General features: G+C 38.4%; 1 protein-coding gene across 1 annotated transcript in view; it reads right to left on the reverse strand.

The window, feature by feature from the left end:
- COL19A1 (collagen type XIX alpha 1 chain) overlaps positions 1 to 15,195 on the reverse strand; it is a 488,172-nt gene that overhangs the window by 82,122 nt on the left and 390,855 nt on the right. Inside the window, exons 20-31 of the mRNA XM_042253848.2 lie at positions 14,048 to 14,083; positions 13,005 to 13,040; positions 12,862 to 12,915; positions 11,972 to 12,025; positions 6,151 to 6,204; positions 5,387 to 5,476; positions 4,585 to 4,629; positions 4,402 to 4,479; positions 2,821 to 2,856; positions 2,661 to 2,714; positions 2,508 to 2,561; positions 1,112 to 1,153 (exon numbers count right to left, since the gene is read on the reverse strand). Of these exons, the coding sequence (XP_042109782.1) occupies positions 1,112 to 1,153; positions 2,508 to 2,561; positions 2,661 to 2,714; positions 2,821 to 2,856; positions 4,402 to 4,479; positions 4,585 to 4,629; positions 5,387 to 5,476; positions 6,151 to 6,204; positions 11,972 to 12,025; positions 12,862 to 12,915; positions 13,005 to 13,040; positions 14,048 to 14,083 (633 nt within the window). The remainder of the gene's footprint in view (positions 1 to 1,111; positions 1,154 to 2,507; positions 2,562 to 2,660; positions 2,715 to 2,820; positions 2,857 to 4,401; positions 4,480 to 4,584; positions 4,630 to 5,386; positions 5,477 to 6,150; positions 6,205 to 11,971; positions 12,026 to 12,861; positions 12,916 to 13,004; positions 13,041 to 14,047; positions 14,084 to 15,195) is intronic.

Below are 15,195 nucleotides of genomic sequence, written 5' to 3' on the forward strand. Positions count from 1 at the left end.
TCTGTCCACAGGATTCTCCAGGCAAGAAAACTGGAATGGGTTGCCTTTTCCTTCTCCAGGGCTAAATACTAGGAATATAAAATAAATCACACATATATACATGTTGCCCATGTGAAAGTGAAAGGCACTCAGTCGTGTCCAACTCTTTGCAACTCCATGGACTATACAGTCCATGGAATTCTCCAGGCCAAACTGGAGTGGGTAGCCTTTCCCTTCTCCAGGGGATCGAACCAAACCAGGGATCGAACCCAGGTCTCCTGCATTGCAAGCGGATTCTTTACTAGCTGAGCCACCAGGGAAGCCCTGTAGCCCATGTGTGTATGTGTATAAATATACTGTCCATTCATATATTGACAGATACTGCGCATGAAGTTAAGTGAAATGTAAAGGGTTCAATCTTAGCATTCCACAAAGAAACAGGCAAATACGTATCCTACATATGTTCCATTATCATCCTCCTCCATCTGTTTTACAAATAAAATAAAGGGAAGTATTACAGAAAAAAATGGCAGTGAGATTAATTCCCTAGGAGGTGGATAATAGGTAGAGATTATTTTTATTTAGTAGAGTCACAGGTGTTAGGGTAATTGTCAGCTTTGGAATTTTGTAATGCACTTTATAAAATCCCATGACATAAAACTCAGCCTTCAAACTAGCTGTTTCTTGAGCAGCTTTACCTTCTGGACTGGCCAGGGCAGATACTGTGAGGAGGACTGGGTTTTACAGTGGAGAGCCCAGGGGGTGGTGACCACCATTAAGAGAAAGCTCACTCCAGGGAGAAAATGGTCCCCTCAGGGTGTTAATGGCACTCTTCTCTCATCGCTCACCTCAGAACTACCCACTCACCTCAGAACTACCCACTCCTCCCTGCGCCCCGGCCCCCCACCCCTCCAGTCCCAATATGAGAGGCCAGTAAAGAAGAGAGTCAGGGGATTAGTACCAATGGCACAAGATACAGATTGGATCCATGTTCCTTTTACTGTCTGAAAGATGCTCTACCATTAAAAAAAATAGAATTTTAGTTCAGGCTAACTCAACCTCTGGTAAAGATTTCCTTTCTGATTTTTTTTCTGGAAATTAGCACACAATTTCTTACACGGCAACAGAATACCTTGAACAAGGCCCCAATGTCTCCCAAGAGAGGAAGTGCAATCTGTGGATAAGGAGAAAAAACCAAATATAGGTATTTAGACATGTATTGGCACTTATAATACAAACATGAAACAAATGTAGATATTTTCCCTCAAAATGCTGAGCAGCTGAGATTTCTCATCATAAAGCTTCTAAGAGCCTCCCATGGCCATCACAATGGTTGGCTAACATGAGGCTTCCTATTCAGAAACAAATACAGGACACTAACAGAGTTCATAATCATTTTTGAGAAATAGAGAAACACCATTTCTTTACCATGAACATGGAATCACACACACGTCATCATTTCGATTCTGAGTCATGCCGGGCGACCATCATGCCAACCTTAACATATTATTGGTTTAAAATTATACATAAAGACAAATCATTTGTTAAAAGGAAACCATTCCTCTGCCAAGCAAATCATCAGGCTATTGAGAAATATGGAAAGTACAGGACGTTTGCCTTAAAGCTGTTGCTCATTGAATTCAAAAGAGCCAACAGGTGGCTTAAGTGATAGGCAAAATAGATACTGGGAGACTCAGGCAGAGTCTCCCTCATGTCTTAAAATGTCCCTTCAGAGAGACACCATAAATCCCAGTAACGCTTTAGACTCCCAGACAATGCATACATGATTCACTACATTGGGGAGTTAAAGGCCAAAATACCTCGCTGCACATAGCTTATGAAGGCATATAAGGCCTGCATAGTGTGAGAAGCAGAAGGATTTGTGAGACTTAGAACTGAGAGGCTAGATTTGGATTTTATTATACAAAATTCTTAATACGATGTCATGTAACATACGGCTTCTTAAATCATAAGTGCCGATTCTGAGGCTATTTAAAGGGATTTCACTGTCACTCAAAGCAAAGTTTAACCTGAAATAAAACTGGACACACATTTAGTGCCTAAACCCATTTTGAAAGAGCCTACTCAAGGCAGTTTTGTAATTTAATCATTTCAGCATTTTTAAAGCCACAGAATCAATAGATATGTACCATATTGCAGGAAACTTATCCGCAAACATTCATTTAGAAAAATGAAATTCATTTAGTCATTAGCATTAGAAAGAACAGAATCTGTGGCTATGTATTTTAACTCAGTTTTCCGTGGGATTGAGACACTATATGCCAAGGTTCAACTTGAGGCAAAATTGTATAACTGCATTATACTCTCAGGAAGTAAGTATTCACCACACACACAAGAATGCTGATGTAGCTTGAATTTTTTCCCTCTAGAAAATAGTGGGGATAAACAAAATCACCAAGCAGTCACTGAGCATTCTAATTGGTTTGGACAGCAAAACTTGCTTGGTAGGCTGTTTGGCTTCTGGGTGCATTAAAGATACATAAATCAGGCACAGTCTGTCAACATACCGGGTCACCTGGGGGACCTGGCAGACCTGGCTTTCCATCCCTCCCTGGAGCTCCCTGAAAACAGAAATATGATGTTCAAATCTTTGCACCTTGGAAGAAGAACAGATTAAAACAGGTTGGGGGAGAGGGGAAGCAGGTAAAAATTGTTCTTACATCATTCCCTGGGGTCCCTGGAGTTCCTGGCAACCCAGGGAGACCTCGAGGACCCTGCAAAAGGGGGAAAATAGCTACTTACAAGGACAGTCCTTTAGTAATTTCCCCCCAGGTCAGCAAAGTGGATTTGCGTGCCAAATAGCTTGGTTGAGTAGCTTACCTGAATCCCTGGCTCTCCAGCTGGTCCTTGGGAGCCCTGAGTAGAAGGAGATTCAGCGATCATAATTCTGCTGGGAATGTCCATAAATTATCCACAAGGGATAAAGGAACAAATACTGTCACGTGCTTAGTGGAGCAGCGGGGCTCGCCACCACACACAACCCTGAAAACTCTCTGCAAAGTTGGCTAAGAGTCCTGGGTGGCAGGTAGACCCCCAACCAAATGCAGTGCTGGAGGTACCACCATGACTGCGCTTGGATGCCTGGGACGTTCATCTTGGCCCTGCCATCCTGCACACTCATAAGTGTACAAACACCACCCCTGAGTTCTGTCTGTCAGACACTGACCGTCCACAGGGTAACCAGCTCAGGCTTCCTTCCTTCCTGCTTTTTCCTGTGAGTCCTTTCTCTGAAGAAATTGTCAGAACCAGTTTTCAGTGAGAGGAGTAGGAAATAAAGCTTCAATCAATTATTCTTTTCTGTGTTAGGAAACTGGAATTTGGGGGACGCTAAAATGGGCTAGAAGATTATCGGTGAATCTAATGATGACAGACCCTTCCCTACTGCATGACTGTGGGCCTCTGGCTGAGGAAGTGACTGACTACCTGGGTAAGCAACCAGCTGGGGTCTCAGCACCTGACTTCACTACCTGCTTGCTGCCTTCTCTCTCCTTGTTTTGAAATACATATTCATATTGTCGAAGCTACTTTTTTTGCTCCTTTGCTATTTATTCTGTGTGTTTAAGTTATTTTTGGTTTGTTGGTTTATTATTTTTTCTTGCTTCAACCTCCTTCACCCCCCTAATAATTTCCTAAACTACTTTTTTACTATGTTTAACCTCCCATCTCTAGTGGTCTTTACCTTTTCTCCCTGGAAAATCAAACAGCAGTCAAACACAGTACAACCATTCACTATTTACATCTTCTTTTACCTCTCAGGATAATTTCATTTCAAGGCCAATCCCCAAATTAATGTCATTAGAATAACCATTTATCTCACTTTTCTTGTGCAAAAATCTGTTAGTTTTTTCATAGTAAATATAAAGTTTTATCTCTTACTGCTATTTAGTCCACAAGCATACATACAATGGTCATTATTATCCTTATGGCTATTATTTGTCTTAATGATTATCACAAACAATTTTATTATCTCTTCTTTAAGATAATACATAGAGATTTTTGATATCTCACTTATATGCATGCCATTAAAATTAAGTTTTCATTTTATTCTAATTGAAAATAGCAATATAGAATAACCTTATATTGGGGCATTCTCATAATCTTGTAAACATGAGTTTGTACTTTTTAATATATAGAATGGAGGAATAAAGGGTTAAGTCCACGTTTTCTAATTCAAAAAAATCAGTGTATGTGTGATTAGCATCTGTAAGTCAATAAACAGTGGCTACCTTCTGTGTTAGGATGTAACTACAAGGCCCATTAATTCATGCCCTCTAACTAGCATTTTTTTGTATTTCTTCCTCTGACCATTTCATTCTTTTCTATTATTCATATATGTCACAAGATCTTATTTCACAATAGCAGGTCAACCAGGTTTCAGGAACTTGACTGAATTTCACTTACAGTTCGGCCAGGAATTCCTATCCCTGGGGGGCCTATGTCACCTGGCGAGCCTTGGACACCTGGCAGTCCTCTTTCGCCCTGTGCAATGAGATGCTTCTATTAGTGAGAGGTTCGAGGGACATGAATTTTCTGGGCACATTTTGCAAATTATTAATTCTTTAAAAATTATCTTTGATATTTTACCTTTGGCCCTCGTGGACCAGGTGCCCCAGGACTTCCATCTAATCCCTAAAGAAAGAAAAGAAAATCAGGTTAATATATTTTCTTTTTCTGAAAAGTTTACTTACATCTAAGAAGTTATAACTCAAAAATATTTCATTGCTCCTCATCTTTTTTGCATAAACTGTTTTCTGTAAAAGAATAAGGAACAGGGAATACAAATTTTACTACGTTATAAGTTTTGTATAGTTACTTTAAAATATAAAATGTTTTCATCTTTAAAATGAGGCATCTGGTATTGAGAACTGTTTATTATTATTATATAAAAGGTCAAAGGGGATGAGGAAAAAAAGGCATATGAAATAAGCATATGGTTTAGATTTTCCATAAAATGTCCTGGGATTAGCCCAAGCCACAAAGACTTTTTTTTTTTAATAGATGACTGCCTATGGCCACATATGCAGAGCCTCTAGAAGGGAAATTTCAAGCAGTTTGTTTAAGACTGTCCAAGGAAGGTTCATGCTTTAAAGATAGTATACTTTACTAGGCTTCTTTGATCCCTAAAGAGGATTCAGGGGGTGGGGTGGGGCTATAAATCTTCCAAAATTGTATGTAAAATGGTATGTGTTATGTGCGTTGTCTTCAGAAGAGAGGCCTTTGTATCAAATTTCCAAAAAGATTAGACCTCTGATCTAAAGAACAAGATAAAAGCTTCTTTTTTCTCAGACCTAAACTTATTCCTATACCTGTGATCAGAAACAGGGAGTACACAAACAGTTATTCATCAACTTTCAAAGGAAATATCAGCAAAAGGGTTACTACTTACTGGTTCCCCTGGCAGGCTTTTTCCTGGAGGACCAGCCTCACCTTTTGGACCTGGAAGTCCAGGAGGGCCTGTAATCCCACCTGGGTCTCCCTGAGGAAACAAGGTAAGATTCTCACTTCACAGCTCAGGTTCATGGTGGGTGGTGTGGCAGCAAACATACTTTAAATTGCCATCACAGTCAGTCACACTGCATTCTCTCATTCGCTTATTTCACAGTGTATACTGAGTGCCCAATCCACACAGACACTGTTCTCTTAAGTGCACTTGGATCTTGTGGAGAGCTATGTTAGAATAAGTTTATGGTCTCCTGAAATGTATGTAAGTGAATAGACAGATGCACAGAAGGGAAAATCTATTCTTCATATAATTTTTACATTTTCTTTAAGTTATTCTCAAGTAATGGTTCAATATGAATATACTATTTTCTTGTAGACATCAAGAAACACGTCATGAGATTGAGACTTCTTAGGTCTAAACCTGTGCTGTCTATAACTATAGCTGAGCGTGAAACAGACTTTTCAAATTCTGAGATCCTCATCTCCAAAGCGGTTCATTTTGTCACATTTTGTTTCAGTGCCAGCACCCGGCTGCCACAGTGAACAACTCCAGAGAAGCCATTCCTGCATAGTCCATGTGAACATCTATCCCCTGTGAAACCTCAGCTGCCAGGTCCTGTCCTTTCACTCCTCCAAAGCCCTTATGATCCTGTCTCATACTCATCCTCAGCTACTTAACATACAGAGTGAGTGAAACAGAAGCGATACCTTTTCTCCTTTAATGCCTTGTTTGCCTGGGATACCGTGTTCTCCTGGTAACCCCTAGAAAATTCAGAATTAAAGGGCAAGACATATTAGAACATTTCTTATTGTAAAAACATTTCTATCTCTGAGTCTTTGTCAGGAGAACTAAAATTTAACATATGGGAATGTGCTGATTTTGGTCTCCTGGAGAGAGAAAAACAGTAATGAAAGTATGTGGCTTATTGTTTCAAGTGAGGAAACCTGGATGTAATGGAAAAATAAATAAATAAATAAGGGAGAACTGAACCAAATGCCCAACCATATTACTGCCCCAAACGGGATAAACAGAAAATATACTTTTACTTTGACTTGGCAACAGAGGCATTTTCTCTTTTTATTTTGTTCTCTTTTTTAGCCTAGTCCCTATCATGTAACATCATTGTCTACATATCCTGTGGTTCCACCTGTGCCACCAGCATTTTGTTCTTTTTTTTGTAAGATCTCTCCTTTAGGCTCACCTGCAATGGTTCACTAAATGGCTTGGGGGATGCAACAAAAAGTTTTGCTCCATAAACTGAATGTTCAAAGTACCAAATGACCAAATGTGCTGAAGGATCAACCTTGGAAGCTCAGCCTGGGAGCACTGATAATAGAGCAGGGTGTCAAGGGGATGCTCCCAAAATGATAGGAAAAGGAGAGATTCTAACAGTTTCATGGAGCATAATAAAATTGCCAGACAGAGGTCAGTGTCCAAGAAGCATTTTCCTTGTTTTGTTCAAGTGAGGACTGATGTAGAGGTTTTGACTCCCAAGATGTTAGAAGGCCAGGGAATTTGTCCAAGGGACACAAAGCTGACATCAGAGAAAGAATAGAAAAGTGAATTTACTCAATCAAAAAAATAGCAGAGTACACATTCTTATTCTTTACAGGTGCACAAGGAATGTTCTCCAGCTAAATCACATGCTAGGCCACAAAACAAGTCTAAATAAATATAAGAGAGTAGAAATTGTATCAAGCATTGTTTCTAACCAAAATGGTATGAAATTAGAAATCAATTACAGGAATAAAAATGGGATAAACACAAAAACAACATGCTATAAAAAATCAGCATGAAAACTAAGAAATCAAAAGGAAATCAGAAAACACATCAAGACAAATAAGAATGGAAACACTACTTTCCCAAATCTACAGGGTACAGCAAAAGCAGTTCTAAGAGGAAAGCTTGTAGTGATACAAGCCTAACTTGAGAAACAAGAAAAAAATCTCAGATAAAAAACTGAACCTACCAACTGAAGGAATTAGAAAAAGAAGAACAAGTGAAACCAAAAGTCTGCAGAAGGAAATAACAAAGATCAGAGAGGAAATAAACAAAATAAAGACCAAAAAAACCACTAAACAATAGAAAAGATCAACAAAACAAATATCTGTGTTTTTTTAAAAGATAAACAAAAGTGGTAAACTTTTCATGAGAGTTCATCAAGAAAAAAAGTGAGAGGATACACTTAAACAAAATAAGAAACGAAAGAGGAGAAATAACAACCATTACCATGAAGATACAAGAAGATAATAAAAGAGCACTACTGTTATATGCCAACAAAGTGGACCACCTAGAAGAAGTAGACAAATTGTGGAAACATAAAATTTTCCAACAGTGAATCAGGAAGCAATAGACAATCTGAACAGGCTGGTCACTAGTAGTGAAATTGAATTTATAATAATATGAATAAAATTACAGAAAGTAAATAACTGGAACTGGACAGCTTCACAGGTGATTGCTACCGAACATATAATGAAGAGCTAATGCTTACCCTTCAAGATTACTAAAAACTGAAGAGGAAGAAACACTCCCAAACTCACTCTATGAGGCCACCATTACTCTGATACCAAAACCAGAGCAAAACAGAAAATTACAGGGCAATTCCACTGATGAAGGACTTCTCTGGTGGTTCAGTGGTAGAGAATCTGCTTGGCAAGCATAAGGCACAAGTTTGGTCCTTGGGTTGAGAAGATCCCCCGGAGAAGGAAATGGCAATGCACACCAGTATTCCTGCCTGGGAAATCCCATGGACAGAAGAGCCTGTCAGGCTATAGTCTATGGGGTCTCAAAAGAGTTGGATGTGACATAGCAACTAAATAACACAACAACATCTCTGATGAATACAGATGTGAAAATCCTTCTCAAAATATTAGTAGTGAACTGAATTCAACAATATATAAAAGTAATCACATAGCATGATCAAATGGGATTTATTCCAGGAATGCAAGGATGTTGCAATATCCATGAAGCAATCAATGTGATATACCACATTTACAAAAGAAAGGATAAAAATCATGATAATCTCAAATGGTACAGAAAAAGCACTTCACAAAATTACACATTCACTCATGACAAATGCTCATCCAAGCTGGTATAGAGGGAACATATCTCAATATCATAAACACCATTTGTGACAAATTCAAAGCTAACATCATACTCAGTGGTGAAAAGCTGAAAACTTTTCCTCTAAAATCAGGAAGCAAACATGTACGCCCACTCTCATCACTTCTATTTAACACAGTATTGGAAGTCCTAGCCATAGCACTCAAAAAAGAAGAAATAAAAGGCATCCAAATTGCTGTGATTTGCATCAGTGTTCTGCCTGACTCCTCTGAGTTTTGTAGTTTCTGATCTTACAAGAAGGTGGAGTGCTGAAGAATTGATACCTTTAAGCTGTGGTGCTGAAGTAGACTCCTGAGAGTCTGTTGGACAGCAAGGAGACCAAACCAGTCAATTGTAAGGGAAATCAACCTGAATACTCATTAGAAGGACTGATGCTGAAGCAGAAACTCCAGTATTTTGGTCATCTAATGCAAACAGCTGACTCATTGGAAAAGTCCCTGATGCTAGGAAAGATTGAAGGCAGAAGGAGAAGAGGGCATCAGAGGATGAAATGGCTGAATGGCATCACTGATACAATGGACATGAACTTGGGCAAACTTTGGGAAATGGTGAGGGACAGAGAGGCCTGCTGTGCTGCAGGCCATGGGGTTGCAGAGTTGGATATGACTGGGTAACTGAACAATGACAACTTTTCTTCATTGTAAGGGCAACCAAATTGGAAAGAAATAAGTAAAACTGTCATTTATTTGCAGATGACATATATATAGAAAACCCTAAAGTCTCCACCAAAAAAGCTATTAACTAATAAATGAGTCCAGTAAAGTTGCAGGATATGAGGTTAATATACAGTAATCTGTTGCTTTTCTATATATTAATAATAAACCATCCAAAAGATAAAGCAAAACAATTCCATTTAAAACTGAATGAAAAAGAATATAATACCTAGGAATAAACTTTACCAACAAGGTGAAAAAACTATATTCTAAAAGCTATAAAACACTGATGAAGAAAACCAAACAAGATATAAAGAAATGGAAAAGTACCCTGTGTTCATGGATTGGGAGAATTAATACAGTTAAAATGTCCATACAATCCAAAGCAATCTACAGATTTAATGCAATCCCTACACTGAACTAGGATAAATAATCCCAAAATTTATTGAAAGCACAAAAGATCCCTAACTGCCAAAGCAATCTTGAGAAAGAAAAACAAAGCTGGGAATATCATACTCTGACCAGACTATACTACAAAGCTACAGTAATCAAAACAATATGGTATTGGCACAAAAACAGACACGTAGCTTAATGTGACAGAATGGATAGCTAAGAAATAAACCAATTAATGGTCACTTAATTTATGACAAAGGAGGCAAGAATATACAGTTAAGACAATATTTTCAATAAGTGGGAAAACTGAACAGTTATGTATAAAAGAATAAGTTAGAACATTTTCTCACACTATATATAAAAATAAACTCAAACTTAATGAAAGCCTCAAAGATAAGACCACCATAGAACCCCTAAAAGAAAAAACAGGCAGAACACTCTGACATAAACTTTAGCAATATATTTGAATCTGTCTTCTAAGACAAAGGAAACAAAAGCAAAAATAAACAAACAGGGTCTAATTAAACTTAAAAGTTTTTGCATGGCAAAGGAAACCATGGACAAAATGAAAAGACAGCCTACTGAATGTGAGAGAATATCTGCCAATGATATGGCTGAAAAGAGGTTACTATAAATATAAATATAAATATATCATACAACTCAGTATTAAGAAAAACAAACAACCAGCTTAAAAAATGAGCAGAAGACCCGAATAGACATTTTTCCAAAAAGACTTACAGATGGCCAATAAACACATGAAAAGATGCTCAGTATTGCTAATCATCTAGAGAAATGCATATCAAAACCACAGAAAGGTATCACTTCACACCCATCAGAATTGCTATCATTAAAAATTCCACAAATAACAAATGTTTGAAAGGATGTTGCAAAAAGGGAACCTGAACACACTGTTGGTAGGAATGAAAATTGGTTTAGCCACTAGAGAAATCATTATGGAGGTTCTTCAAAATCTAAAAGAGAATCACCTAATGATTCAGCAACCCCACTCCTGGTTATATATTCAAAGGAAATGAAAACAGTAATTCAAAAAGATACATGCACCTCAGTGTTCCTAGCAGCATTATTTACAACTGCCAAGATATGGGAGAAACCTAAGTGTTCATCAACAGATAAATGGATAAGAAGATATCATATATATTTAATGGAATGCTGCTGCTGCTGCTGCCCAGTCGCTTCAGTCGTATCTGACTCTGTGCAACCCCAGAGAGGACTGCCCACCAGGCTCCCCGGTCCCTGGGATTCTCCAGGCAAGAACACTGGAGTGGGTTGCCATTTCCTTCTCCAATGCAGGAAAGTAAAAAGTGAAAGTGAAGTCGCTCAGTCGTGTTTGACTCTTAGTGACCCCATGGACTGCAGCCCACCAGGCTCCTCCGTCCATGGGATTTTCCAGGCAAGAGTACTGGAGTGGGGTGCCATTGCCTTCTCTGTAATGGGATGCTATTTGACCATAAAAATAAAAGAAATTTTGTCATTTGCAATAGTGTAGATGGACCTAGAGAGTATTGTTCTTTATGAAATATCAGAGAAAGACAAATATTGCATGTTATCACTTATATATGGAATATAAAAAATAAAATGAATGAATATAACCAAATGTAACAGACTCACACATATAGAGAACGAACTAGTTACCCGTGGGGGAAAGGGAAGAGGGGAGATAGACGAAAGGGATTAAGAAATACAGACTATTGTGTGTAGAATAAATAAGCAGGAAGGGTTTATTATGTAACACAGGGATTTTAGCCATTATTTTGTAGTCACTTTAAATGGTGTATAATCTATAAACATATTGAATTATTATTATGTACACCTGAAACTAATACTGTAAATCAAGTATAATCCAGTAAAAGAAAAAACAGTGCATTTAAGGGGTGTGAGGATATATATGTATGTGTGTGTGTGTGTGAGAGAGAGAGAGGGAATTGCGAATCTGGTAAAGCTAGACTATAATGCAACCTGAGGACCTGTCACCAATTGCATTATAGAAGTATTTTCAGCCAAAAGATTTGCCCCCTTTTTGGAGACCTTTGCAAGAATACAACAACAGAAGCTTTGGAAATGTCTTTCTTGAATGGAGAATTTAATCAAGAGCCATGTATAACGATGTATAACGGAAATGCTAACTTGGGTTTCAAAGACTGATTTGTTAGGTTAATAATATTCAAAAGGATCTCATATAACTAAATGGAGACATGAGCCTTCTCAACAGTCTCTGACATTAGGTGTGATCAGTTTCAGTGGCAGAGATGACCCCTGCCCTTGGAAAATGCAGTATAACTCATTTGCATGAACAGATGCTGACAGTCTTTAAAATGACACATGCATCTACTATACATACAATATCTCCTGGTGGTCCTCTGGGTCCCACAGAGCCTGCAGGTCCTTGCTGACCCTAAAATAGAAGGAGATATATACTTCACTTGTGCTAAAAATATAGTCTGTACCTGAATATATGTAAAACACGGTGTAACCTTCATCTATAGAAAAGTATCCAGGCTCCTCTGTGTAACACTGAAATGTGCTTTGGGCTTACAGTTTTAAGACGTTTTTATTTAAATGAGTCTGTTCTCATGCAGGTTTGATGCCTGGGTTGGGAAGACTCCCCTGGAGGAGGAAATGGCAATCCTTTCCAGTATTCTTGCCTGGAAAATCCCATGGACAGAGGAGCCTGGTGGGCTACAGCCAATGGGGTCTCAAAGACTCGGACACGGCTTAGTGGCTGAGCACACAGGCATGTGCCCACCAGCAGATGAGTCTGGATAACCTGCTGTACACATGGATAGGGGCACATTACATGAATCCTTCTAGTGCCTCCTAGCAGTGGGTCTCCTTTGGGACAGTCCTATAGCATCCCGTGTGGGAAACTCAAGTGCCTGTGGGCTGCAGAATTTGGGCTTGGGAAACTAAATCCTGTTTTCTTTAAGGAAACAGGGTCATAGATGTGGCTCATATTTTTTACTTTTAAAGCTTTCAGAGATGCTATTGTGAATATGGTCTGAAAAGTGCTTAAATATCCTATTGTGATCCAAAAGACAGAGGCACCATATGTGTAATAAATGCAGCCAGTATGGGAGTGTGTCTGTGGGAGAAATCACTATGAAAACATGATAAAGTCCCCGACAACATTTGTGATGAAAATGAGTGGTACATCAGAGCTCCTTGTTTTACACAGAAATGGCTATACCTTCAAAACAATGTCCATATTTCCCTGAGTTATTTCTTATGTACCTTTAGTCCTGGGCTTCCAATTACACCAGGTGGACCAGGATCTCCAGGCTCGCCCTAAACACATGGGTGGGATAGAAATGGTTACTTTAATTTTCACAGTCTCATTATGTTGGAGATGCAACAGAAGGGTGTCAGGGGATTACCTTTATTCCTTGTGATCCTGCTATTCCAGGTTCTCCCTGTAAATGAAATAATCACCATACATGTGTTTACATTCAGATGGAGGACAGCGTCTCTAATGCTGCAACTCATTTACACTTTCAGTAGCTGACGTGATAAAAGAGGAAATTATGGAAGACATGATGAAGTCAAGAAGGGGTCATCCTAAAATATGACTTAAAATAATAATTGCTAATAAACCATTTCTTATTTTCCTTTCTTCTCTGTAACAGTTTTTCCCCAATGTCACTTTTGACACTGTAATCATCATGGTCCATTAGCAATTACTGTGTCCTCTACTCAACTGACATTGTTATTAGCTGGTTTGTCACCAGCTAATCCTACAGCTCAGAGAAACAAAACTGCAGATAAGGGCAAAAAAGAAAGAGTAAAATCTACGTTGATATGTCATGGAGGTTCTGCTTTTAGGTACGTATTTAATGAAACAAAAATCACACAAAAATTAAAGGACACAAAAGAGTACAAAGTTGGCCACAAAGAGTTCACTTTAATTAAATTATCTTCCACGACTTAATCACTGATTCTTTTATTTATTTATTTTTTGGCTGTTCCGCAGGATCTCAGTTTCCAGAGTAGAGATTAAACTTATACCCCCTGCACTGGAAGCTTGGAGCCTTAACCACTGGACCACTAGAGAGGACCGATCATTGATCCTTTTGATAAAACCATCCTGTCTGGTAAATCCAATTTATATCAACAAAAATTTTGGAAAAACTATCTTATACAATAATTTTGTACCTGAAATATCCTTGGTGTATATCTTTCATTACATTCATGTCCAATCACAAATAGTAATGTGTTACAGAAAATAAACACTGCTTGTAACAAGGTTTAAAATTTCATACTTATCAAAATAAAAGAGTCAAAATTCACAGAGGAAAAAGCAGAATGCTCAGGGAGTTTATCTTATCAAATCTGTTAGGCTCTAAAGTAAACATGATAGAAATCGGAGAGGAGGAAATCAATGAAACAGAAAACCCAAGATAGTGATAAAACATCTACTTACTCTATCTCCCTTTTCACCTTTTGCAAAGCGTTCCCCCTAGGAAAATGCATAGAAAAAAGAATCAAATATAAACTCTTTTAAAAACAATCTCTCCAAACCTGGATGTGAACAAATCCTGCAGGTCAAACTCAGTCCTCCACTGCAAACATGTAATGATCCAGAATGTCACATTGTCTACCCGTGCAGCTTAGAAGACCAATATGCAACTGAATTAGAAAACCCTTTCATATTCCCAAATGAACAGTAACTTAATCATCTTAATGTTATTTTGAGAATCCTGAGTGGTTGACAAATTAGAATATGGTCCAAGGCCAAAGCTTCCTCTGGTGTGGTTCAAAGAGATGGTCACACACACACACACACACACACACACACACACACACACACACACACAAGCATCCAAACAGAGGCAGAATGAATGTGAAGATGCTGGAGTGATCAGTGGAAAGACATTCATTTGAATTCTTCCAGTTACTTAAGTTGGTGCTTAAAAGATACAGCTAGAGTTCTAAATTAGTGTTTAAAATTACAAAGTCATTACTGTAAAAATACTAATTTTCACTTTCCTTTTAATGAAAATGACATGAAGGAGTTAATTACTGGGTGAATAACAGTACAAGTCTATGGAACTGATACTAGTTCTTGCTGTTGGGTTTAGGCTTGAAGGTTCTGGTGGGAGTCAAAGCTTTGAAGGAATGCCTCTTACGATGCAACACTTTCCCCATGGTCACTGTGTTACTAACAACACAACCCTTCCTACACACACACACACACACACACACACACACACACACACACACACACTCACACACAGAGATAGAGAGGCTTCCCTGTATTAGCTTCTGTTCTTGAAGGTACATATTGTGATGTCATTTAACCTTCACTACACTGCTGTGAGGAAGATATTGTCCCAATACCAGAATGAGAAGAGATTCAGAAAGGTTCTGAGTAAACCTAAGTTATTAATGTTTCTCCTAAAGCAGCATTCACCCACTGTATGTTCCCTGTTCCCTTGCTTGTCTTGCCTACAAACTCTGTGAATGAAGAAATATAATTCACCTTGACTATCATAGCATCTCCAGGGTACACTTCTGCTGTCCCATGAAATTTATTAAATTAGGGAACTTAAAGTTTTACAGATAAAACAA

This window comes from Ovis aries, chromosome 9 (genome assembly GCF_016772045.2).
Source record: "Ovis aries strain OAR_USU_Benz2616 breed Rambouillet chromosome 9, ARS-UI_Ramb_v3.0, whole genome shotgun sequence".
Classification (NCBI taxonomy): domain Eukaryota; kingdom Metazoa; phylum Chordata; class Mammalia; order Artiodactyla; family Bovidae; genus Ovis; species Ovis aries.